The following is a 27,849-nucleotide window of genomic DNA, read 5'->3' as shown; positions in this document are numbered from 1 at the left end:
ACCTACAAATGGAGAAAATGTAAGTCATACATTTGGCAAAGGACTTCTGCTTAGCACATAGGAAAAACCGTTAGGTCAATGCTAAGACACAAAACACTCCAACTTTAAAAATGAGCTGAAGACCACAGTAAACACTTCACCACAGAGTTTATGGTGATGGCAAATAAGCATGTCAACATCATGTCCTAGAAATGCAAAGGAAATCCATGATGAGATTCTGTCACACAACTATCAGAGCTGGTAAAATAAAAATATGCTGATGATATCAATTGCTGGTGAGGAGTAGAGCAATCAGAAGTCTCTCATACATTGATGGTGGAAATGCAAATCCATACAATTGCATTAGAAAATAAGTTTGGTGGATTCTTAAAATGAAATATTTGAGTACTTTTACCATGTAACCCAGTGATTCTACTTCTGAGTATTTACCCAAAATCAATTAAAATCTGTGTTCACACAAACTCCATAAATGGATATTGAAAAAGTTCTATTCATAATTGCCCCAAATGGAAACCACCCAAACTTCTTTCAAGGAGTGAATGGTTAAATAAACTGTAGCACTCAAACTAGGGACTACAACCTGGCAATAAGGGGGGGACTATTGACACGTGCTACAGCTTGGATGAATCTCACAGGCATCACACTGAGTGAAAGAAACCAGTCTCAAAAGGCTGTTCACCATATGATTTGCATTTATATGGTTTTGTTAACAGGATAAAACTATAGCAATGGCGAACACAGCGGTGGTTTCCAAGGATTAGACTACAGGAAAGCAATGACTAGAAGTGATGTGTATTGGCCGGTGCTAATCCTCCGCCTTGCGGCGCCGGCACACCGGGTTCTAGTCCCGGTCGGGGCACCGGATTCTGTCCCGGTTGCCCCTCTTCCAGGCCAGCTCTCTGCTGTGGCCCGGGAGTGCAGTGGAGGATGGCCCAAGTGCTTGGGCCCTGCACCCCATGGGAGACCAGGAGAAGCATCTGGCTCCTGCCTTCAGATCAGCGCGGTGCGCCGGCCGCAGCGCACGGACCGCGGCGGCCATTGGAGGGTGAACCAAGGGCAAAGGAAGACCTTTCTCTCTGTCTCTCTCTCTCTCTCACTGTCCCCTCTGCCTGTCAAAAAATAAAAATAAAAAATAAAAAGAAGTGATGCGTACGAAGACGTCTTCTCGAGTAATGGATATCTCTGTCCTAATTGTGATGGTGGGTACACAAATCTATCCATGTGTGAGGTTTGTAGAATTATAAACAAAAAAAAAAATCCCATTTACTATATGCTGGTGTATATGCTGGTGTTTCAAATGAAAGAAGACAAGCAACTGAGTGCTTACTCGCGCTCTGGTTTCTAAACTCTTTTCTGATGCATGGATCACTGTCAAGGCCTTTAATCCAGTAAATTGCCTTGAACTCCATAGCCTCAGGGAAAGCAACATGCATGAAATTAGACCCAGGGTGGTGGTGGTGGGGGCTCCCGATTGGACCAGACCTGACCTTCGACCCACAGAAGCTGTGAGACCATAAATACGAACTCCATTCGTAGGCAGCAGTAATGAACGAACCCCATAACCAGGACACCCGTCCAGCCAGTTCTGCCTTTCCCTTTCCAATCCCGTGTTGCTTTTCTTGCTGTATTGCGCTGGCTGCCATCGCTAGCACCCTGTGAGGTGGAGCTGCAGCGTGGACCCCGCTCCCTCAGCCTCCACCTTGCACCCCGAGACCCCAGCCCCAGCCGGATCCGGTGGAAAGCGGGGAGGGGTTCCTCACCTCCCCAGATCGCCAAAAGCCTTTCTGATTTTTAAAATCAGGAACGGATATGGCATGGTGCCTTTGCGGGACGAAACGGCGGGGCGGCGGCTCCCCGCGCTCGCTTGGGCGCCCCGCACTGCACCTGCGCCGCGGTCCTAGCGCCGCTGGGCTGCGCGCTCCGCTCGCCCCCGGCGCGCAGACCCGCGTTCCCTGGCCACACACACACACACACACAGCCCCGTGCTGCGGCGTGTGGCCGTGGGCACCTCGTCTACACCCGCGCCAAGCGGGAGAAATTCAATTGCAGCAGTAACTTCTGCGCCTGCATTGCTCCCGATTTGCAAAAAACAAGGGGTAATAAAGATGGTCGAAATTTTAAAATTGCTGTTGGCCAACAGCAGCTACTGTGAGAGCTGCTGGGGGGTGCGGGTGTGGGGGGGAGACTTTTGCCCGGCAACAAAAGCAGTGCAGAGGCTGGGATGTGGATGTGTTAGTCCACCGAGTGTAGACGGCTTCCCTGATCCTCGGTTAGCTCTGATTCGGTGCTGCGGACCGCAGGTTGAGCTTCCTTCTCTGGCACATCCGAGTGCCGGGAAATTGCCTGTTCCCACCTGAGCGTCAGCGGTGCGGACTTTTTCCTCTGCCCTTGGTCAGTCTGCAGCCTGCGAACAACACGCATCATGCCCGATGGTGTGATTCGATTGCAGGTTTTTGGAGAGAAGGACCCAGGGGGATTCTAATGCTTGCAAAGCACCCGGGAAACCCTGGACGCGCCGAGAGCGAGCGAGTGTGCCGAGTGTGCCCGTGCGTGCCGCGCGTTGTGTGGATGGAAACGAACGTATCAATGGGGGAAAGAAATAAGCGAACCTGCAGTTCTGGGCAAATAGCAGCGATGCTTTAGGAGTTGCAGAGAGAAAGGTTGCAGCCTCTGCTACTTCCCTGTTTTGCTGGGGGAAGAAGAGGGAGTGAATAGAACAGTGTTGGTTATTGTCTGGGGAGAAGGGAGTCGTTTTTGTTGGCTTCCACAGTGATCTAACTTTGGCTTTTAAGACTGACATGTTGACTTACTAAGGGGAGGTATTCTGATCTGAGGATGCTGGAGAGAAGTGGTGCCTTCTGTTGTGCACATGGTAAAAGCTTGCTCCGTTTTCACCTGTTACTTTGTTAACCTCAGTGAAACCTAAGAATGTTTTCCGGTGCCTGTTACCAGGCGTCTGAGTTATGCAGGTTATTGGAAAAAGAATAATCACTGCACTGAAATGCAAAATTTTAAACCTTTAAATATTGAATTAGGCAGTCAAAAAAATAAAGAAATAAAAGGTGGGGAGGTTGCAGTGTTAACCAGTGAAGATAGAGAATTTCCTTAAAGAAGACAGTTTTTCCTTCCTTTTTTGTCAATGGGTGGTATGTGTCTAGTTCCCAAAGTTGAGTTTAAAATGTTTCCATTAACTATTTTTCATTTAAAAGAAGCATTTGAGAAGGAAGTTACCAAACAGCCCTTTTTGCTCAAAAGTAGCCTGTTTCTCCATGGAATAAAATCCAGGAATCTTATTCAGTAAATCCCAATGGTGACGTTATATAAAATATCTTTAAATGGGATTGAGACCCATACAGGGAATAAGATGTTACCAAAGAACAAAAGTAATTTAATTGTACATGTTCCCTTTTATGACAGAGAACACCACTGGTTTTGTTGTCTTTGAAGTGAATAAATGATTGTTTGATAGGTGTTTGCTATTTTCTCCTTCACTGCTGATCTTTGGGCAGAAACCATTCTTTATATTTAATGGACTAATTTTCAGAAAACTCTTGCGGCCAGCAGTGTGGTGTAGTGGGTAAAACTACTGCCTACTACGCTGGCATCCCATATGGGTGTCAGTTCTACTCCCAGCTGCTCCACTTCCGATCCAGCTCCCTGCTAATGTGCCTGGGAAAGCAGCAGAAGATGGCCCAAGTGTTTGGGCCCCTGCACCCACGTGAGAGACCTGGATGAAGCTCCTGGCTCCTGGCTTCAGCCTGGACCATCCTTGGCCATCGCAGCCATTTAGGGGAGTGAACCAGCAGATGGAAGATCTCTCCCTCTGGCTCTTCCTCTCTCTCTGTAAATCTGCCTTTCAAATAAATAAATTTTTTAGAAAAAAAACCTCTCTAATCAACATGTGTACAATTAGTTGTCTAAGACTGCACATTTAGAATGGAGTATTCTAAATGTAAGGCCTCAGAAATTTGGAAAAATAACAAAGAATCCCGGAATTATGAAGCATGGTCTGGAATTGCTTGAATTCTAAAGCTATGAAGAATAACTATTACAGCTTTGAATTACAGAACTTCATTTATGATTTTTTTTTTTTTGACAGGCAGAGTGGACAGTGAGAGAGAGAGACAGAGAGAAAGGTCTTCCTTTGCCGTTGGTTCACCCTCCAATGGCTGCCACGGCCGGCGCACGGTGCTGATCCGAAGCCAGGAGCCAGGTACTAATCCTGGTCTCCCATGCAGGTGCAGGGCCCAAGCACTTGGGCCATCCTCCACTGCACTCCCAGGCCACAGCAGAGAGCTGGCCTGGAAGAGGGGCAACCGGGAGAATCCGGCGCCCCGACCGGGACTAGAACCCGGGATGCCGGCGCCGCGAGGTGGAGGATTAGCCTAGTGAGCCGCGGCACCGGCCTCATTTATGATTTTAAAAATACACTTGAAGGGGCCGGATGAAGCTGCTGCCTGCAGTGCCCGCATCCCATATGTGCACCAGTTCAAGTCCCGGCTGCTCCACTTCTTATCCAGCTCTCTGCTCTGGCCTGGGATAGTAGTAGAAGATGGCCCAAGTCCTTGAGCCCCTGCATCCACGTGGGAGACCCGGAAGAAGCTCCTGGCTCCTGGCTTCAGATTGGCGCAGCTCTGGCCGGTGCAGCCAGCAGATGGAAGATCTCTCTCTCTCTCTCTCTCTCTCTCTCTCTCTCTGCCTCTGTGTAACTCTGCCTTTCAAATAAAATAAATAAATCTTTAAAAAAAAAAACTATTTGTTTAGATGACCTCACCAAGGCAGTCATTTGGACCTAGGGAGATTTTAATGGGAAGATTTTTAACTACAAGATTTTTTCATTGGAATTGGACTGCGGGTTACGTATTATTGCATTTTGAGTGGGCTTTGATAGTTTGTGTCTTTTAAGGAATTTCATTGCAGTTGTTAAATGTATTAGCATAAAGTTATTCACAGTAGTATATTTTTATTTTAATCTGTAGAACCCATGTCATCTCTCATTCCTGATAAAGGTAATTTGTGACTTTGCTTTTTTTGTGTGATCAATCTAGCTAGAGGTTTATTCATTCTGTTACCTTTAAGAAACCAGCTTTTGATGTTTCATTGATCTATTGTTTTTCTGTTATGTTTTATTGATTTTGTTCTGATATTTATTATTTCATTTCCTACTTTGGATTTATTTTATTTTTCAAGTTTCTTAAAATTAGAAGCTTGTATTTTTTGGTTTTATCTATATTTTCCTACCATAGATTAGGTTTTAAATTAATCCTTCAATGCTATAAATTTTCCTTTTAAGTAATATGCTAGCTGCAACCAGCAAATTTTGGTATGCTGTATTTTGATTTTCATTTGGTTCAACATAGTTTTCCGCTTCACATTTGAACTCTTCTTTGAATTCAAATGGACATTATATATCTTCCAGATATTGGGAGTTGTTTCTAAATATTTATCTGCCAGAGAATATGCCAAGTGGGTCTTGAATTCTTTTCAAATTATTTATGTAGTTACTATATGCTCCATCTTGGTAGACACTCCAGGGTCACATAAGAAGAATGTGTACTCTGTTGTTGGATGGAATATTCTAAAAATTCTGAGTATGTCAAGTTGAATGATACTGTTCAGTCAAGTCTGTGATAATGTTGAAATTTCGATTAAAAATAATTGTCGCTGTGTTGATTTGTCCTTGAAGTCCTTTCGGTTTGTACTTCGTGCACTTGGAAACTCTGCTTGTCTCAGGTCGGGTTCCTCCCTCTTGAGGTGTAGAAGCTGTCTTCAAAGGCTGCAAAGCCGAGACAGTCACAAGCCAGGGTTTTTTCCTATCACTTGGGTTTCACATTCTTTTTAAAACGTTGAGCTGTTTATTTTAAAGGCAGAGTGACAGAGAGAGGGGGACACACACACACACACACACGCACGCACAAAGAGCTTCCATATGCCAGTTGACTCCTCAACTACCTGCAACATCTAGGGTTAGGCTAGGCAGGAGTCAGGAGCCAGGAGCCAGGAGCTCCATCTGGGTCTCCCATGTGGGTGGTAGGGACTCAAGTACTTGGACCATCTTCTGCTGCCGTCCCAAGCACATTAGCAGGAAGTTGTATCAGAAGCAAAGCAGCTAGGACTTGAATGGGCACTCCCACGTGGGATGCAGCTCTCCCAAGAGGTGGCTTATCTCACGGCACCATGATGCTCCTCCCAGGTTTCCTGTTCTTTATATCCTTGTTGTAGTATCTTTACAATCATTGTTTCTTATGCCTTTTAGATTCTATTGTTGCCATTGTTTCGGATGAGAGGGTAAATCCAATTGGTGCTATTCCTTCTTGGTCAGAAATAGAAATCTGAAAACCCATTTTTAAAAAAAATATTCACCCTCATTTTTAAACAGCACACACAATCTCAGAGAACATAGGGAAGGATTTAATTCAGACTTACTATTGATTTCTGAAACTGGAAAAAACCAGTTCAGGGCTTGGGAGTCTCTGAGAATGCTAATAACTTGATTTCATCTACAAGATGATTTTCTGGCTGGAGCTGCAGCTCAATAGGCTAATCCTCCGCCTGCGGCGCTGGCACCCTGGGTTCTAGTCCTGGTCAGGGCGCCAGATTCTGTCCTGGTTGCTCCTAGGGAGTGCAGTGGAGGATGGCCCAAGTGCTTGGGCCCTGCACCCACATGGGAGACCAGGAGGAAGCACTTGGCTCCTGGCTTCGGATCGGCAGAGTGCACCGTCCGTAGCAGCCATTTGGGGGGTGAACCAACAGAAGGAAGACCTTTCTCTCTCTCTCTCTCTCTCTCTCTCTCTCTCTCTCCCCTCTCTCTCACTGTCTAACTCTGCCTGGCAAAAAAAAAAAAAAAAAAAAAAAAAAAAAAAAAAGATGATTTTCTAGTTGGGCATTTGGTATAGCAATGAAGGTGCTACCTGGGACACCTGAATCCCATATCAGTATCTCTGCTCCCCATCCAGCTCCTGCTAATGGGCACCTGGGAGGCAGCAGGTGATGATTCAAATACTCAGGTCCCTGGGGGCCAGCACTGTGGCATAGCAGGTAAAATCGCTGCCTGTGGTGCTGGCATCCCATATGGGCGCCGGTTTGTATCCCAGCTGCTCCACTTCCAATCCAGCTCTCTGCTATGGCCTGGGGAAGCAATAGAAGATGATGCAAGTCCTTGGGCCCCTGCACCCACTTGGGAGACCCGGAAGAAACTCCTGGCTCCTGGCTTCGGATCAGGCACAACTCCGGCCGTTGTGGCCAACTGGGAAGTGAACCAGCAGATGGAAGACCTCTCTCTCTCTCTTTCTCTGTCTCTCCTTCTCTCTGTGTGTAACTCTGACTTTCAAATAAATAATAAATTTTAAAAATTTAAAAAATATAAATACTTGGGTCCCTGACACTCCAGGGAGACCTGGAGTGAGTTTAACCTTGCCCAGTTCTGGCCATGTGGACATTTGGAGAGTTAACCAGCAGATGGAAGATCTTTGTCTCTCTTTCTGTGTCTCACTGCCTTTCAAATGAAGCCAAAACAAATAAATATTGTTCTAACAAAGAAAAGGTCTTTAGGACTTTAAGGAATTATTTTCTTTCAATATGGGTTAATGTATATTTAGTGGAGATGTGGGGGCTTACACTTATTTTCAAATGCCTTTCTATTTTTAATTATATATCTCTATTTTCCTAATCTACCAAATATAACAAAATTTTGCAACCTTTTAGCTTTTGAGCTATAATTAACTCATGTGTTTTGCCACCTCATATAATTGGCTATAATTAGTAGCTCTTTAAAAAACAGATCAATAATTTCAATGAAATTGATTTTGAAGTCTTATCCAAAATGTGTGATAATTATGATTTCCAACTTGTTAACCTATGACAGATTAAGAGCGCACGATCTATCTGTACGTTCTTCTCTATTCCCCGGCCTTTCAGTTAGATTGATGCCAGGTAGCTGATTCCAGCCATTGCATGTGCTGAAATGGTACATGCCACTTCCAGCTGAAGACAATGAACAGCCAGTGCATCTCCTACTCTGTTTCTTCCTCTGCTGTGTGACCTTGGAGGCCCTGTTCTTCCCCTCCACGGCAAGACGAGGAAATGGGGAACTGCTTCTCCATTTGCATCAGACTTCGTTGGAGGGATCATATATTTTATGTCTTATGCTGCTTAGATTTTACTTTACTCTGACAGAGTCTACCCCCAGTGAACACAGTGTAGTCCTATTTTCTTTAATAATGTTATAATTCTTAAAGGACATATTAAAGGAATTGTATTTGGTTATATATTAAATTATATATATTATATATTTGGTTATATATTAAATTATATTTGGTTAAAGACAATGGTCATGACATTTGGTCATGGGGTACATACCATGTTTCAGACACTGGGCTAAATCCCATTTATGAATTATCTAAGTTAGTACAAAAGTTGTACTATGCTGTAAATAGCCATGACATCATCCACTGTGTTGCTTCAAAATTCCAACTAAGGCTGCTGGTTCCAGGCAGTTATCAGCTACTCCCATCACAGTGTTGGTGACCTGGACCAAGTTTCACTTTGCGATTTGTGAAAACACACTCGCAAAAGTACCCAATAAAGATAGGGTGCCCTCAGTGAGAAATTTCCTTCACATGACCTGAAGCCACTTTTGATTTCAATCATAGTAGGACCCGTTGATATATCAGCAGTTACATAAAGTGCTGTTTCAGAAATCCAAGTTAGCAATCCTATGTGTCTCATTTATCTCAGTAATGTTTTAGCACTCTATCTATCCATTCACCCATCCATCTATCCATCCATCCATCCATCCATCATCCATCTATCCATCCATCATCCATCTATCCATTATTCAAAATGCGTGATAATTAGAAGTGTTTTAGCACTCCATCTATCCATCCATCCATCCATCCACCCATCCACCCATCTATCCACTCACCCTCTGAGCAGATATCCAGTTGGTTTGTCTATTAATATGTCTCTGATGCTAAGCCATGGAGGCTGCAGGAACCTGAAAACTACCTGCGCATCTCCTGGGTGTGTGAGGCCGTTGCTGAGGTTGCTTGCATCGTGGGAACTCTTAGCTGCATCTATTCAACTCTTCTTTCTGCTTCAGCTCATTGCAGGTCTTAGTCTCCAAGAAACTAAGCTTACCTGATGGTTGGTACATACTTCAGAAGGGAAAGTGCTATAAACAGGATGCTTGTTATTGAAATATACTATATGAAAACGTTGTAGGTAGAAAGCGAGATGGAAGAGGGTGCGCTGTTTTTGTTAATTTTATAAATTCTCCAGTAGCTAGGAAATCCAACAGTCAGAAAAGAAGACTCCACTTAAGTCCCACAGTTCCAGACCAGATGGACACCAGTTGAACTCTAAAAACTGGCAAATGTCAAGCTTGAGAGAGAATGAAGAGACAAGCATGAGGCTATGAGAAGACATTGTGACAGGCAGGAGGGGACACATTGTGTTAAAGGCAAAACTTATTCCTGAAGACGGCATTTTAGAAACAAAAAGCAAATTTAAGAAACTCTGTCCTTTAGAGAGCAGGTGTTTAGCCTGGTGACTAAGATGCCGATGTTCCGTATCAGCATGTGTGGGTTTCACTCCTGGCTCCAGCTCCTGATTCCAGCTTCCTGCTAATTCACTCCCTGGGAGACAGCAATGACAGCTCAAGCAATTGAGTTCCCGCCTCCTCCTTGGGAGACCTGGACTGAGTTCCCGATTTCTGGCTCCAGCCCCTTGAAAATAAATAAACCATGTTCATGGGGGTCATGGTGAAGAATCTGGGAAGGCATGGGCCTTTGTGAAACTGGGGCAAAGACAGCAGGGAGAGAACACGCCAAGGCGAATGGGGAGGTACACGTGGGAGAGAGGAAAGCAACAGGAACAGAATAAAAATGGACATCAGATGCAATAAAAAGTACATGACGTTTCATTGAAAAATAAACCAAAGTTTTGAAACAGGATAAAAACTAGAATTCTTCCAGAATGCAGATGCAAAGGACACAAATATAAACACATCCAGAGATTTGCATTAAATATGTAGGGCAAAGAATGGAGCTATGAAATAAAAAATGTTATCAATAAATACAACGAAATTATAGAAGTGAGGTAATAATACAGAAGATATGAAGTTTTTCTCTGAGCTGGTTAAAGAATATGAATGAAAGTCTGAGCAGATCACAACTTCTTGGCAAAACTGATGACTCACATTTATGCTAGTAAAATTTTTGAAGTTTGAAGATAAGGAGTTACGGTAGGTTTAACACTTAAGACGCTGCTAGGGACCCTGGCCACCCATGTCAAACTGCCTGGGTTTGAGTCTGGGCTCCACTCCAGATCCCAGTTTCCTGAGAATGTGCACTCTGGGAAGCACCAGGAGATGGCTCAGTACTTGGGTGCTTGCCACCCAAGTGGGAGACTCAGATTCAGTTCCTTGCTCCTGGCGGCAGCCTGGCCTAGCTCCCACTATGGCAGGCTTTGGGGACTGAAGCAGTGGATGGAAGCAATCTCTCTCTCTCTCTCTCTCTCTCTCTCTCTCTCTCTCAAATATAATCTAAGAATAAGCAAATGTCATTGGAATATACAAGCAAGCAAAATAAAATAAAAACAGGGACTCATTTGAAGGAATCAAAACTGTAAGTGTTGGAGAACAGCCCTTCAGCCGATGGAACACGGCCCATGGGCATATGGGCAATAGAAACTTCTCTATTCATATCCGAGGTTCCCTGGAAAAGAGGCCCCTCCTGAATGGCCAAAGACAGCAGCAGGAGAGAAAAGCTATCCACAGGTGAGTGGAATGTGAGCCTGTGTGCACATACCTATGGAAAGAGTCAGAGGAGCAGGTACCTACTGTGTGATCCCAACACTATGATATTCTGGGAAAGGCAAAACCATCGTGACATAGAAAAGATCAGTGGTTACAAGGAGTTCAAAGATAAAAAGGGGGGAAGGATGAAAAATTGAAGCACACGGTATTTTTCAGGGGAGTGACACTATTGTGTAACGTAAATTGTCATTGCGAATACGTGACAGTATGTATTTGTCACAACCCCCTGAACTTCAGCACCAAGAGCAAACCCTAATATGCAAATTTCAAAATCATTAGGAGGTCATTGGAATCCCGGAATGACATGCAGAACGTGAGGAATCAATCTGTTTTATAAATGAAGGACGTGACCTCGCTGAAAGAGGGGTAGGCGCAAAGTGCTGACATAAGAAATGTGGGGGATGAGTTGAGCCTGTACAACTGACAGCAAAAGAATCATCCGTTAGCATTTTAGTTGATGAAGTTGTTTCCCAGGGGTATATGAGCGAGCAATGCTGATAACTTATACATGGACACAGGATATAAGCAATGCAGGACGTACATGGCGGATAGTAGGAACCAAACTGCTCAGTGTGGGAGCAGGAAGTTTCAGATAAAGGAAGGTGTGCGTGTGTGTGTGTGTGTGTGTGTGCGGGCACGTGCATGTGCACTGGAATGATCCATGATATAATTGAGGGGAATTGGAGACACCAGGATATACTCACATTTTGCTCCATATGGACACTCAAGAGCCTCACATAAAATTGCATACTATTTGCATTTAAACTATGAACATCTTCCCATGTACTATAGATCACTTAGAGCGCCTAATGCTGTGTAAACTACACAAATAGTTGTTATACTATATCGTTTAGGGAATGAGAATAAAGAAAATATTATGTGTCCAATCCAAAGGCATTTTTTTAATATTTTCAATCCATGGTTTGTTGGATCCAAGCACGTAGAATTTACAAACATGGAAAGTCAGCTACATGTGTATTTCCTTACACTGTCATCTGAGAGAGCTCAGAAGTAATAACACTCAGTCCCAACAAGCATACTCAGTGCCCAGGTCTTGGTTTCTAGTACCATCCTCTAATATAAGAAGGCAGGGCAGCAAATATATAAGATGCGCCATCTCATAGTGTCAGACAGTAAAAAAAAGTATTCAAAATACAGACGCCAACAGCTCCCAATGCCAAGGATGCAACATTCGAGTAAGAAAATAGAGTTGTGTTGGATTAAAGCCCAAAGCATCAAATAAATGTACATGAGTCAGGGCTTCCGTAAATACATCATGGTAGGAAGGGAGGAAGAAGGAAGGAAGGGAGGAAGGAAGGAAAGAAGGACCGAAGGAGAGAGAGGGAAGGAGGGAGGGAGGGAGGGAGTTTACAGTCCTGAGGTCCAAGTTCAAGGGCCACAACTCTTGAGGTTCTTCTGGCTGGTAGAGACTCTGCGGGGTCCCAAGGCAGCTCAGGACACCCCATGGTGAGACAGAGCAAACTTGCTCCCTTGTGTCTCTCTTCCTGGTCACCTAAAGCTTGGAACACAATCCTAAAGCCCTACCCTCATAAACTCATCTAATCCTAGCTACCTCCCAAAGACCCCACCTCTAAATACCATCAACGCATGACCTTGGGGACTACATTTTCTTTTCTTTTCTTTTTTTTTTTTTTTTGACAGGCAGAGTGGACAGTGAGAGAGACAGAGAGAAAGGTCTTCCTTTTGCCGTTGGTTCACCCTCCAATGGCCGCCACACCAGCGGCCGGCGCACCGTGCTGATCCAAAAGCAGGAGCCAGGTGCTTCTCCTGGTCTCCCATGGGGTGCAGGGCCCAAGAACTTGGGCCATCCTCCACTGCACTCCCGGGCCACAGCAGAGAGCTGGCCTGGAAGAGGGGCAACTGGGACAGAATCCGGTGCCCTGACTGGGACTAGAACCCGGTGTGCCAGTGCCGCTAGGTGGAGGATTCGCCTATTGAGCCGCGGCGCCGGCCGGGGACTACATTTTCAACTCATGAATTCCAAGGGACCCATACAGCCTACAGCCTACCATAGCATATCCCTCATGCTCGTGCCACAGACACATGGTGGTGTCCAGGGTGCGGTTTTGTCACCTGGTCACAAATGTCCTGCTGACCTCGAATCCTGAAGTTCAGAACTGGTGCAGGTGGGCTCCTTCTAGTTTGTGTGACACTTTCGGGAACACTGGAATCTTCGCTAATGCTCTGGTTTCATCTCAGCTCTCTGCAGCTGCAGGTCCCTTGGCATAATAATCTGTACCCATCCCCTGTACTGGGGACACCTTGGACACACCCTTTGGCAGAAGAGCCACCTGCTCTTTCACAGTCTCTGCCACACAGTCTCAGTGAGACTCAAGGGAGCTATTCATTGCACTAGACTATAAGGAAGCATGTGGTGCAAGTTAAGTGCTCTGTCTGGGGCCCCCCAAAAATCTCAATGGAGGACGAGGTCAGAGCCCCTGTCCTCAGTGGTTACCTCATGCACCCACCCAGGGTCCAAACCCTGAGAGGTGGAAGCAGAAATTCTCTGGACCTGCTACTTCCCTATCATTTTGTCCTTATCCCTTCCAACTTTTGGCCAGAAAATGGATAGAAACGGTCTTCAGTTCCCCTGTTTTATATTCCCCTACTTCTTCCTGGCTCCAGTCTCAAAATCAAGCCCGAAAGCTGACCAGAGGCTGATCTGAATCTTCCTTGTTAGCCTGTCACTTTTCGCAAGTTTTCTCTGTCCATGAAGCTTGGCTTCTTTTTATTTTACTTATTTTATTTTTATTGCACAGACAGAGACAAAGACAGACAGAAAGAGCATCCAACCACTGGTTCACTCCCTAAATGCCTACAAATGCCAGGGCTGGACAAGGCCATGGACAGGATTCTACAACTCAATCCAAGTCTCCCACATGGGTGACAGGGGCCCAACTATCTAAGCCATCACCTTCCGCCTCCCAAGGTCTGCATTAGCAGGAAGAGGGAATCAGGAGACAGAGCTGTGACTCAGAGCCAAGTTCTCTGATGTAAGGTGCAGGTGTCTCAAATGGTGGCCTAACCACTGACCCAAGCACCTGCTGGAAGCTTGAGTTTTTAAGTCTATTGTCTCCTTAAAAAGTTGTCATCGGCTTTTGCACAGCAAAAGAAGTGATCAATAGAATGAAGAGACATCAAACAGAATGAGAATAAATATTTGCAAACCACCTATCTGACAAAGGATTAATACCCCGAATATTTCAGCAACTTAAAAAAGCTCAACAAGAACAACAACAAAAAATAGTAAATCCAGTTGAGAAATGGGCAAAGGACTTCAGTAGACAATGCCCAAAAAAGAAATACAAATGGCCAATAAACTTATGAAAAAATGTTCAACATCACTAGACATCAGGGAAATGCAAATTAAAACCACAATGAGATATTACCTCATTCCTGTCGGAATGGCTAAAATTCAAAACATGGAGAGAAACAAATACTGGAGAGGATATGGACAAAGGGGAACACTTATACAGTATTGATGGAAATGTAAATTAGTGCAGCCACCGTGGAAAACAGTGTGAAGATTTCTTAAAAGCTAGAAACAGACTTGCCATATGATTCACAAATTCATCAATATATATTTCTGGGTATATACCCAAAAGACGGAACACAAAGTATCAAAGAGATACCTGCATCACCATGTTCATAGCAGCACTGTTCACACTAGCCAAAATTTGGAATCAGTGAGTGTCCATCATCAGCTGAATGGATAAAGAAAATGTGGTATATATATACAATGGAGTATTATTCAGCTATAAAACAGGATGAAATTCTACCATTTGCCACAAAAGTGGTTGCAACTGGAGGACATCGTGTTGAGTGGAATAAACTGAACCTGGAAAGACAAATACCACATGTTCTCCCTTATACATGGGAGCTCAAATTAAAAGAAAAAAAGAGGCAAGAAAAAGAAAGAATGTCTGTGTGCTTTCAGTATTGCTGAAAACATAGTTTTGTAGAACTTTGTTTTATACCTTTGTGAAACCAACGGTTAAGAATGTTACACTATTATAGTTTTAATGATCTATGATTTTAAAATTTACTGTATATGGGTAAAAGGATCATTTTTCCAGTCAATTAATTTTTTATGACTGTTGTCTATATTTCCACTAAACTAGGGTCTTTTTGCTTTTTACTCATTAAACTTATTTGAGTGAAGTAGTAAGCTTTTGTATTACAATGTAAATTTAAAATATGTTATCTCAAGAAACTAAAAAAAGGGGGAGGGAGAGAAAGAAGGAGGGTGGGAGAGAGAGAACGGGAGGGAGGAAGGGAGTGTCCATATGTTCTTAGAATTGTATCTGCAAAGCACAGCGAATCTGTTAAAAAACTAATTAAAAATAAAACATTAAAAAAAGGAATTAATGGCTTACATGTGAAAAAAAAATGTTGTCATCAGGGCTGGTGTTGTGACGCAGTGTATTACACGGCAGCCTCTGGCGCTGGTTCGAGTCCCAGCAGCTCCAGTTCTAATGCAGCTCCTTGCTAATGCTCTTGGGAGAGCAGCAGAGGACGGCCCAAGTGCTTCAGCCCCTGCCACGCACATGGGAGACCCAGATGGAGCTCCAGGCTCCTGGCCTCGACCTGGCCCAGTCCTAGGTGTTGTGGCCATTTTCGGAGTGAAGCTGTGGATGGAAGACTTCTCTCTGTAAATCTGCTTTTCAAGCAAAATAAATACATTTTTTTTTAATAAAAGAAGTTGTTCTATCCTGGGATCCGAAGCCTCTTGACGGCTCAGGCTGTGCCAGAAACCAACTGAAACCTTAGAAGAAGCAGTGCTTAAATTCGAGAAATGCTTCACAAATGTGTTTGCTTCGGATTTCCAAATGGCATTTTAATTCGGAAGTATGCATTTGCCAGACTGGAATTTGAACTTAGCTAGATGCTAGCATGTACACCAATCAAATGGAGGTAACTGTCTCCGTGGGCGGCTTACCTGGCTTTGTTACTTAGCTTATTGAATGCAAACTATGTTGTCACTAATTGAAAAAAATGTGTATTCATTAAAAGAAGGAATTAGCTCAGACCAGCTTAGCATTTTCCAAAGCATTAACCCCACTGCTGGGGTATTTGAGTTAGAGGAGTTGTCGGCAGGAGGAAAAGCCGGAGAAAGATCAATGTGTAGCACATGGGACATTGGTCCTAAAAAGACGTGAAGAAGGGCACTCTAGCTCTCAGAAATGGGGGAGCCGGCGCTGTGGCTCACTAGGCTAATCCTCCACCTAGCGGTGCCGGCACACCGGGTGCTAGTCCCGGTCGGGGCGCCGGATTCTGTCCCGGTTGCCCCTCTTCCAGGCCAGCCCTCTGCTGTGGCCAGGGAGGGCAGTGGAGGATGGCCCAAGTGCTTGGGCCCTGCACCCCATGGGAGACCAGGAGAAGCACCTGGCTCCTGCCATCCGATCAGCACGGTGCGCCGGCCTCAGCACGCTGGCCGCGGCGGCCATTGGAGGGTGAACCAATGGCAAAGGAAGACCTTTCTCTCTGTCTCTCTCACTGTCCACTCTGCCTGTCAAAAAAAAAAAAAAAGAAAAGAAAAGAAAAGAAAAAAAAAAAGAAATGGGCGGGCAGGGCCACCCTGAGCCAATGAAGTGTGGCTAAGAAACCAACCAGCCAGCCACGGGACCCGCTGAAGGTAGAATTAAAGGGGTCCACAAGTTAGGATGTGAAAGAATATCCCTTTATTTTCCAAAGTATTAAGCCTGAATTGAAATCTAGCATTTCCTTCCTTCCTTCCTTCCTTCCTTCCTTCCTTCCTTCCTTCCCTCCCTCCCTCCCTCCCTCCCTCCCTCCCTCCCTCCCTTCCTCCCTCCTTTCTTCCTTTCTGGACAGGCAGAGTGGACAGTGAGAGAGAAAGACAGAGAGAGAAAGGTCTTCCTTTGCCGTTGATTCACCCTCCAATGGCCGCTGTGGCCGGCGCACTGTGCTGATCCGATGGCAGGAGCCAGGTGCTTCTCCTGGTCTCCCATGGGGTGCAGGACCCAAGGACTTGGGCCATCCTCCACTGCACTCCCTGGCCACAGCAGAGGGCTGGCCTGGAAGAGGGGCAACCGGGACAGAATCCGGCGCCCCAACCGGGACTAGAACCCGGTGTGCCGTCACCGCGGATGGAGGATTAGCCTAGTGAGCCGCAGCGCAGGCCTAAATCTAGCATTTCCTTTCATTATGAATACAGACCACGGGCCACAAAGGCACAAGGTGACTTTGTCACTAGTGTTTTCCTATCATGTTATAATTATTCCACACTCTTATTTACACTTACCCCTGCAGTATTTCAAACTTAAGCTACTTATTATACCCACTGCTTGATCGTATTATTTAGTGCATCAACAAAGAAATTCATGCGTTATTATATCACACATTTGTTTTGCTTAATATTTTGATGCCATACTTCAGTGTGATTGATTTCCTTTGTTGTTACCTTGAGTTCTATTTCACACACACAAAAAATGTAATTCACAGGCTTCATCAGATTGCTAACGGGATCCAGGCATACAAAGCACCCTTAAAATATTTTCTTTCTCCTGACTCTACCAAGATTTCTTCCTACATCATAATTTTTCTCTTCATTGAAATATCCCAGTTATTCCCAGGGTGTCAGTCAAATCTGAGATTTAGATCCATCTGCTGCATGTTAATGGACTTGGGGAGAATTGAGAGAGGATGCAGTAGAGGAAACTGCACCCTTTCCACCCTCTCTCTCCCTAACCCCAGAGGCTGGCGACTTGCATGTTCAGATAGTGCTGGACTCAGAGTCTCCGGTACGGCCCTGAGACAGCACACGTCCCTAAGTGAAGCTACAGAGGGCTGAGACAGCACTACCCTGATTAGGTCATGAAACTATAAGCCAGGGCCGGCGCTGTGGTGCAGCAGGTAAAGCCGCCACCTGCAGTGCCAGCATCCCATATGCGCGCCGGTTCTAGTCCCGGCTGTTCCTCTTCTGATCCAGCTCTCTGCTATGGCCTGGGAAAGCAGTAGAAGATGGCCCAAGTGCTTGAGCCCCTGCACCCATGTGGGAGACCCAGAAGAAGCTCCTGGCTCCTGGCTTCAGATCAGCGCAGCTCTGGCCGTTACAGCCAATGGGGATTGATGGAACACCTCTCTCTCTCTCTCTCTCCTCTCTCTCTCTCTCTCTCCTCTCTCCCTTGCTCCCTCTCTCCCTCTCCTTCTCTCTCTAACTCTGACTTTCAAATAAATAAATAAATAAATAAATCTTAAAGAAAATATAATAAGCCAACACTCCTCCAACATAAGAATGTCAGAGAGAGCCACAAGATTGTTGGATCATTGGGAAGTTCTAATAACTGTCGCTAGTATCCTACTCCTTGCAGTGGGAAACCAGAAGATTCTGCAAGATATGAATCACCAGGAGCAGGTGGCAAAAAGGGTCCTTGGACAACGAGGCAGAAGTGTGGTCATTGTCAAATACGGCCCTCAAATCCCTGGAGCCTCCTCACCTGGAGACGCCATGGCTGGTGTCCTCTCTCAGCAGGTAGGAAGTTGGCTCCGCTCTGCGCATGGAGGAAGTGAGGCTTACAAGGTTAAGTCATCAAAGGTCAATCAGTTCCCACCTGCTTCTCTTGGAAGGCTCATTTCTGGAGGGTCTCATAGAATGATTGTAGAATGCTGTTGGGGGCACAGGCACACGGAGGAGCCATAGGCTAATGCTGCCTGCCAGGCTGGTCCTGAAGCCAAACCACACAAAACCACTTGGGAATGGCCATAGTAATTCCAGCCCTGGTCATCTGTGCTTTTCCAGCTGAGACCCCAGACATCATGGAACACAGACAGGCCATCTCCACTGGATTCCTGACCCAGAGACTCCAGGAGGACAGCACGGGTCTTGATTTTGCCCCTGAGTTCGGGGTAGTTTATAACAAAGTGATGGAAACTGGAGCAAGACAAGAGGAGGGGTCCTGGAGGAAGAGACCCCTGTTTTGGGCGTGTGGGTCATCAGTGGACACTAGACAGACTGAGTGAGAGGGATGCCCAGTGGAATTGAGGGGCCTCTTGTGTGTCTTCAGTGCCCTGTGGACTCTGTGCTGAGTAAGAGGGACTTGCTACCAAGTGGTAGTGCTATTGGATAATCTGCTACCTGCAAGATTGTTTGGGGCATACCCAACATGGACTCGCCTTCTTTCCTGCCCCACTTTCTCAACAGGAGTAAAATGCTCAAATCAAAGGGGCTGGCACTGTGGTGTAGTGGGTAAAGCTGCCACCTTCAGTGCCAGCATCCTATATGGACACCGGTTCGAGTCCCAGCTGTTCTACTTCCAATCCAGCTCTCTGCCATGGCCGGTGAAAGCAGTGGAAGATGGCCCAAGTCCCTGTGCTCTTGCACTCATGTGAGAGACCAGGAAGAATCTCCTGGCTCCTGGCTCCTGGCTGCAGATAGACGCAGTTCCGGCTGTTACAGCCAATTTGGGAGTGAACCAGCAGATGGAAGACTTCTCTCTCTCTCTCTCTGTGTAACTCTGACTTTCACATAAATAAATAAATCTTTTAAAAATATTATAAAGATGAGGTGCAAACGCCAGGAGTGTGTCAGATGAATTGAGTCTGTGTCAATGATTCCAAATTTTTCCATAAAAGAACTTGTGATGAGAGACAATTACCAGGCCACAGCCCCAAACAGTGCCCTCTCACAAGCAGGAAACTATTTTTGATGTCCAAGATTTTTCTCTTAAAAACTAGCATTCTAGGGGCAGGCATTGTGGCACTGCGGGTTAAGCTGCCTCAAGGACTCCATATCTCATATCAGAGTCAGTGTCGATTTCAGTCTCAGCTGCTCCACTTCAAATCCCGCTTCTTGCTAATGCCCCTGAAGGCAGCAGATTTCAGCTCAAATACTTAAGTTCCTCCCATCCACATAGGAGACCCAGATGGAGTGCCTGATTCCTGTCTGACACAGCTGCAGCTGTTGTGGGCATTTGGGGCATGAACCAGTGGGTAGAAGTTCTGTGTGTGTGTGTGTGTGTGTGTGTACCTCTCTGTTGCTCTGTGTTTCAGGTAAATAGATAAGTAAGAAAGTAAATCTTCTTTTTTATTTTTTAATTAACATTCAGCCTCTCAACACATCATGCCTGATGTTAACTTCCTTGGGGTGAAGTGGATGTTGTATGAATGTGCACCCCATTTATCTGAGAATGTCAGGCACACTCTGTGCCATTGCTTGGTCCTCTTGCAAGTAGCCAGCACAGTGCTGTGGAAGATGGATGCTCCAACACCTTCCAAAGAAACCAGCAATTGACTTTTTTTTTTTGACAGGCAGAGTGGACAGTGAGAGAGAGAGACAGAAAGGAAGGTCTTCCTTTTGCCGTTGGTTCACCCTCCAATGGCCCCCGCGGCCAGTGCACTGCGGCTGGCGCACTGCGCTGATCCGAAGGCAGGAGCCAGGTGCTTCTCCTGGTCTCCCATGGGGTGCAGGGCCCAAGCACCTGGGCCATCCTCCACTGTACTCCCTGGCCACAGCAGAGAGCTGGCCTGGAAGAGGGGCAACCGGGACAGAATCCGGCGCCCCGACCAGGACTAGAACCCGGTGTGCCGGCGCCGCAAAGCGGAGGATTAACCTAGTGAGCTACGGCGCCGGCCAATTGACTTTCTAAGTATGGAGCACACTGAGAGGAACACGGATGACATCAGTGTTAGCTATCAACCGGTGCCACGACGTATTAGAAGAATCACGGGGAAGTTTGTGGGTCCCAGGGTGAAAGATGGGGTCCCAAGGCTGGGTCAGCCAGTCTCCAGGGCATGGTACAGAGTGGTCAGCAGTTCTTAACTACGATCATTTGTATTATTTTTATGCAGTTGAGAAGTTGCACTTTGGCTGTGCCTATAGAATTCTTCCCCTCATTGTACACTGTGTGCTTGATCCAATGCCCTTGTACTTCCCAGAGAGCACACCCCCACTCATTATTAGCTCCAAACATTTCCTTTCTGTGCCTCTTACCCCTCTTACTCCCCTGTCCTCAAAGGCCCTTCCCTTAGGTGAACTGGAGCAATAATACTAGACAACAAGTTGGAAGAACATAGCAAAAGAAGTGTGCATGCTTTCTGATCTAGAGGTTTTGCTTCTAGAAAATTCATCTCTAGGGGCCAGTATTGCGGCACAATGGGTTAAACCACCGGCTGCAAGGCCCAGGAGGGCAGTGGAGGATGGCCCAAGTGCTTGGGCCCTGCACCCGCATGGGAGACCAGGAGGAAGCACCTGGCACCTGGCTTCAGATTGGCACAGTGCGCCGGCCGTAGAGGCAATTTGGGAGGATGAACCAACAGAAAAGGAAGACCTTTCTCTCTCTCTCTCTCTCTCTCTCTCTCTGTCCAAATAAATAAATAAATAAATTGTTGAGTTAAAAAAAAGTTACAGAGCAGTGTGGTCACATTAATAGCAACAAATATCTGAATGTACATATCTTGTTTATTGCAAAGGTTTTGTACAACTTCAGGGAATATCATCCACATTCTATTTTTATTTTTAAGTAAATTAATGGCGTACTCTGGAGCCAGACGCTTGCTTATTTGTGTGTATGTATGCTTGTGCATGCACATGTATGTCCCTTGACATGTTCCTAGCAAACTTTGAGCTTATGATGACCCTCACGTGTAAACTCCCTTGTGAGCAGGAATCCATCTTCTTCATGAACCTGCGAACTGTCTGAGGAAAGTACTGATTCATTTCTTTATCCTCAACACCCAGTGCAGAGGCTGGCACAACAACACAAGCTGTACTTGAATGAGTAAGGCTTGAAGCACTCAACAGACTCAGAATATGCTGGCTACTTATTATCTGCACCAGTTAGAGAACTTGGCAGGTCCTTAGGACAGGAAATAAACAGTTTAGTCTTATACACATAGACACACACATGCATACACCCAGGCACATGCAACACACACACACGTACATATCCGGGCACATGCAACACACACACACACATACACACACATGTACATATCCGGGCACATGCAACACACACACATACACACACATGTACATATCTGGGCACATACAACACACACACGTGCATATCCGGGCACATGCAACACACACACACATACACACATGTGCATATCCGGGCACATGCAACACACACACACACATGTGCATATCCGGGCACATGCAACATACACACACACATGTGCATATCCGGGCACATGCACACATACACACACACGTACATATCCGGGCACATGCAACACACACACACACACAGTGTCCCTAGCTCAAACTGTGTTTGGAGAAGCCAAGTTACACAAAAGGAAACCATTTCCTTTGCTGCCAGGAAGCTCTGAAGACTAACCACACACCTATAATCTCCAAGAGCTGGATGTAGCATCAGCATCCTCCACATTTTATTGACACTGAAGCAATTGGAGATTAATTGTCATCTACACTGAGGTCCTGCGGACCATCCACTGCTAGCAGCTTGCATGAGGCAAATCACAAAGAAAGTAAAATCGATCCTGGGTGAAAGGTTTCCAAATTAACATTAATTAACATTATTAACATTAATTAACATTCCAGAGAATGTTAGAGAGCCACTTGCCACACACACTCTCTCCTAAGACATGGCTCCTGGAGTCTCCACTTAGCCACATTACTTGATAGGACTGATCAGTCCAGTACCTCTGAGGTCCAGCAAGCTGAGCCTTGGAAGGATGGAGAGCCGTGGCCAGCACCAGGCCATGGAAGTCTCTAGACACCTGTTTGGTTCAAGGAGGAGAAATACGGGTGGACAGGCAAGAGGGTCTCTGGCTGATGTTGCCAATGTAGCGAATGATGACAAGCTGAGTAATCAGCCAATGGACCTTAAATCACAAGGTAGTTTGTGAGTCTTGTTTATGTTGAGACTCTTTTTATAAGCTATTCAGAACAGGGGTGGGAGGGAGAAGTAGAGAGAAAATTTCCCTTTGAGTTTCCATCGCTTTCAGAGTCAGCAATTTAATGACTCATGCATTCTAAATCCTTGCTTTGTCTACATGTTTTCATTTCAAAATACTAAAAAACACTTTGTTTGGAACACGGGTTATTTTTAGCTCATATATCAATAGTGCACATCCACTTCTCCCTATATGAGAACAGATCCTTTTGGACTGGACCAGAGCAGCACTGTCATAGTAGGATTGTTCACTTAGCTGTGGTTTGTTGAAACTACCTGGGCATCTCTGTTCTCTAGTGACCCTGTTCTAGTTGGTCTCCTGGCCTCACCGACCACCCGTGAGTCAGCTCTAGACCTGGTACAATGAGTCCCAGCCCTCACAATCTGACCCACAGGGAAAGAACATGCTGTCAGACCTTCATGCCAAGGAACCAACGCATTGAGTGGTTAGAGTCTAGTTGAGTCTGCATTGCTTTGCTTCTTTTTAGAGACTTTTATGAGAAAGGAGTAGAAGAGAGGGAAGTCCCAATCTACAGGTCATCTCCCCTTGATACAATGAGAGACAGTCTGCAGCACAGACAGGAATGCATGTTCTAGAGAATTCTTCAGCCTTCCTTCAGGCTAACAGGTAGGAAGCAAATGGGCTGGAAAGAAGGCAAAAAGTGGGGGTTGGGGGAACGGAGTCCTACCTCTGTAGTCCTTACCCTCTGTGTAGGGCCTCTCCCAACAAACTACTGCAGAGTCTCTGGCCATCTTTATGGACCCGACAGCTTCCTCTCAACCAGTCATAGCTCCCTGGTTTGGGTTTAGTAGGGACCACCTTCTTAAAAGGGCTCTGATAGAGAACCTTAATAGCAAGTACTCCGTGGACAGCCAAGGAACTGGGTGACTTCTCTGATCGCTGCCCTCTCCCCTTTATCATGGAAGCAGCTGTGTTCACACATGTTGACCCCCCTCCCTGGACATGGTTGATTTGATTGATTTGATCACATGTGAGCAGCAATGAGCTCATTTCCTAGGGAACTTGGAACTGAAAGCTCACAGTCCCAGTTGAGGCTGGCTGCTCAGTGGACAGCTCTCTGACAGTGATTGTTTTCATGTGGACAGAGGAACCAGAGATACATCATTTTCTTGGGTTTGCTACATCCCTCTAGACCCCTGTTCCACTCCTCCTGAGGCTCAGCTGCATTCATGGCCCTAGATTCTGTGAGATGCTCTCCCGTCCACCCCCATCCATGTCTTCTCAACACAGAAGCCCATTTCCTTCCAAGAGCTCTATTGAATGCCTGTCCATTGCAATCAAAATGGTACCAGGAGGTAGGAAAGTGATTTTGTCAAAGGGATGGGACACATCATGAATAATCCTCGCATCATCGTAATGCTGCCTACCCTGACCCCACACACATAAGCACTCAGGCCACGGCAGTTGGTAAGCAGAGATAGCTCTTTGAAAGCATGTGGGGTCTTAAGAGGCCCCTAACACCCTACAGGCTAAGCCCAGTGTCTAGGCAATGCTTTATCTGAAGGAGATTCCCGGCCAAAGAATTGAAGGACAGGTGGCAGTGTCCTGTGGAAGTCGATGTGAGAACAGATTCCCAATGGCCGTGCTGCCTCTTCCCGCCATGTTCGATTCCTTGGTGCTGAGACCCTGGCCACACAGAACTCCCTCCCCTGGCTCCACCTCCCTCATCTCTCTTCCTTGTATCTGTCCCTTTCTGCCCACTGTGGAGAAATCTCCAAGAACTGTATGGGTATGTCCTTCAAGGAAGGAATTAGCAAAAGTGCATTAATTGTGTGTTTGTGTATGTGAGTGTGTGTGACAGAAACAAGCCAGGGGGCCTAGAGATTCTCAGCCCTAAGTTCCAGAAAGACTTACTATCTACCCCCAAAAGAGAAGCTGATGACTTGGGAGGAACTGAGTCCCTGGGCTGTGGCTGATCCCCTACCCCAGAGACAAGTGAGACTAAACAGGCTTCTAACAATTCTGGCCAAGAAATTCTAAATCCCTCAAACCCAGGAACAAATGAAGAAACACTTTTCAGGCAGGAGTGTTCCGTCTCCACCAAAGACTTCTTCGTTGTTGTTTTCTTCATATCTACCAAGGCAATAAAGCCCCTGTAGCAGTAGACATGTTGGCTATTTGCCATAGCCTTGGGGACAAAAAGAAAATGTTTCTCTGCCCCTGTCCTTACCTCCTTCCCAAAGCAAGCCCCCTTTTCCAAGGGAGCTGCTCTATATCCTATCATTTATCCCAGGCTGGAGAGACACCAATCAGGAATTTCACCCTTGGTCTGGGCCATGCTTCCTGCTGGGGCTCCTCTCCTGGAAGGGATGAGGAGGCACCTGCAGGTCATTCTCTGACCCCAGGCCCACCTCCTGAGCAGTGTGCTGGTTTGAGCCCTCCCTCAGCATATGTCATTTCCGACTCCATATTGCTCTCTCCCAGTCCTTCCTCAGAGTCAGTGAGAAGTGTTCAGCCTACCCCCCACCTTTTTTTTTTTTGACAGATAGAGTTAGGCAGTGAGAGAGAGAGAGAGAGAGAGAGAGAGAGAGAGAGAGAGAGAAAGGTCTTCCTTCAGTTGGTTCAACCCCCAAAAGGCTACTACTGCCAGAGCTACGCCGATCCGAAGCCAGGAGCCAGGTGCTTCTTCCTCATCTCCCATGCGGGTGCAGGGACCCAAGCACTTGGGCCATCCTTCACTGCCCTCCCGGGCCACAGCAGAGAGCTGTACTGGAAGAGGGGCGGCTGGGACCAGAACTGGCGTCCATATGGGATGCCGGTGCTGCAGGCGGAGGATTAACCAAGTGAGCCGTGGTGCCGGCCCGTTAGCATGCACTTGTCCAGCAGTCACATCACCTTCTAGCCTTGATTTTGCAGACAAATCAATCTGTGTTGGAGAAGGTTATGGGTAAAGTCTTGTAACCACCTAGGCCTGAGGCCTGCTGTCTAGCCCCTAGCTCCTGGGAGAAGTGGCAGAAAGCCAAGAGGCATAATCACTGAAAGTATTCCCACCTCTTTTTCTTCCCCTAAGTCTAACCCTAATCTACTTGCCCTCACCATGAATGCTTTCAGTTGCCACTGGGAGCTGGTGGCAGAGAGCGCTGGAAACCCCATTCCAAACAGTCTTAGGGAGTCAGTTTCAGAATACACCTGTTCATGGGGTTCATCTATAAACAGACCCATTTTAATGCCAGCACCACCAAGATCAGAAGTTTCTTCCATACAAGACTACGCAGTATTGCAATTCCTGTTGAGTTTTGACAACCATGAATGCCTCCAAGGGAAAGGAAAGGAACAAGATCAACAACCCAGGGCAGCCTGCAACTTGGGAACATTCAAAACCCATCCTGCTGAACTGACCTCTTTATACACAGGGAGAGGCAGGGTAAGCCGGTGGTTAAGAATATAAGTTTTAGATTCACAGAGACTTGAGCAGGTACCCTGGATTAGCCTTTTTTTTTTTTGACAGGCAGAGTGGACAGATGAGAGAGAGAGACAGAGAAAAAGGTCTTCCTTTGCCATTGGTTCACCCTCCAATGGCTGCCACGGCCGGCGCGCTGCAGCCGGCGCACCGCGCTGATCCGAAGCCAGGAGCCAGGTACTTCTCCTGGTCTCCCATGGGGTGCAGGGTCCAAGCACTTGGGCCATCCTCCACTGCACTCCCTGGCCACAGCAGAGAGCTTGCCTGGAAGAGGGGCAACCAGGACAGAATCCAGCGCCCCAACTGGAACTAGAACCCGGTGTGCCGGCGCCGCAAGGAGGAGGATTAGCCTAGTGAGCCACGGCACCGGCTGGATTAGCCTTTGATTGTGTAAGCTGGGGAAGTTGCTTGATGATTGTCTTAATTTTCTCCTGTAAAAATGGAGTTGGTGATTCCTTTCAGGATATCCTAGAAATTAATAGAAATGATCTTTGCAAAGCCCCCTTTTCCATGTTGTTGCATAGTCCACAATCTGCAAGCTGTACCTGTTGTTATTTCTGTCTTCTTTGGCAAGTTATTTATGAGACAGAGATAGAGACATCGTGGGGGGGGGGGAAGGAGGGAGGGAAGGGGGGAAGAGAGAGAGAGAGAGAGAGAGAGAGAGACTGACTCCTGAAGGTTCATTCCCCAAACGCCTGCAATGGGTGGTAGTCCTAGCTGAAACTGGGAGCTAGAAACACAGTCCAGGATTCCAACATGGGTGGCAGGGTGCAAGTACTTGAGCCATCACCTGCTGCCTCCCAGGGTCTGCATCAGCAGGAGGGTGGAATCAGGACTGGAACCCAGGCACTGACATGGGACCCACTAGGTCACACACCCACCCCACGTTTTTGTTATGTCCCCCAGTCAGTTCCCAGCAGAATCAGTGTGCAAGCCCATCCCATCACGCCATCCACACATCTCACACACCATTCATGGAAACTGTCACCCTCCAGAAATCCGCTCCCACCCAGCTGAGACGACTCATCCCCGGGAACCTCCCCACTCCCAGGGTGTGCTTTCCATGGATTGTCCTCCCCGCACGCTCGGCAGCAAAGGCCCCCAGACCCCGCGCCACCCCCTACCTGAGGGCTGCACAACAATCTAGATCCTGGGGTTTGGGGGGGAGAAGACTTGCCAGGTGGGGAAGTCGGGGGCCTGGCTCCTCGGAGGCTCCTCTCCCCCTTCAGGGGCTCCTTGCTCCCCCTTTGTCTCATTCTCCAGCTTCCTCTCTCCAGGTTGCTCGGGCAGCCGCATCGGGGGTCCGGGGCGATGATGTCAGAGAGATTTGGGCGTACATCAAAGGAACGGTCAGCGGAGACACTGAGACTCTGCAAGGAGTTGACAGAGACTTACTGCTGGGAACAGCGCTGGGTGATCAGTTACTCACAGGCAGCCATCTAAATAATTCACACCCTCCCTTCCCTGTTGACACAGGACAATGACAGAAACACAAGCCGGGCACAAGAAATATAATTACAGTTGTGGCAGACATCTAGTTATTCATAAGGCCTCAATGTCACTGGAGGGTATGACACAGCAAACCCATAATGTGCCTTAGAACCACTCTTCATATTTGTAGGTATTTGCCATGCATAGCCCCTGGGCTTTGGTGGAGGAGACGCAATGGAGACAGAGAGTCGTAACAGCCAACTGGATCGCAGCTTGCAAGAAA

At 46.6% G+C, this 27,849-nt stretch overlaps 1 protein-coding gene across 2 annotated transcripts in view; it reads right to left on the bottom strand.

Annotated features, from left to right (window-relative positions):
• CALN1 (calneuron 1) overlaps positions 1–27,849 on the bottom strand; it is a 612,973-nt gene that overhangs the window by 536,597 nt on the left and 48,527 nt on the right. The window contains exon 2 of one of the 2 annotated variants that reach the window (XM_070064499.1): positions 27,309–27,505. In XM_070064499.1, the coding sequence (XP_069920600.1) occupies positions 27,309–27,431 (123 nt within the window). In that variant the 5' untranslated portion in view covers positions 27,432–27,505. Of the gene's footprint in view, positions 1–27,259; positions 27,506–27,849 lie in introns of those variants that run through there. The other variant, XM_051847931.2, reaches the window with a different exon arrangement.

This window comes from Oryctolagus cuniculus, chromosome 19, assembly GCF_964237555.1.
Source record: "Oryctolagus cuniculus chromosome 19, mOryCun1.1, whole genome shotgun sequence".
Lineage (NCBI taxonomy): Eukaryota > Metazoa > Chordata > Mammalia > Lagomorpha > Leporidae > Oryctolagus > Oryctolagus cuniculus.
The sequence above is the reverse complement of the archived record's forward strand: the minus strand, read 5'-3'. Positions and strand labels throughout refer to the sequence as shown.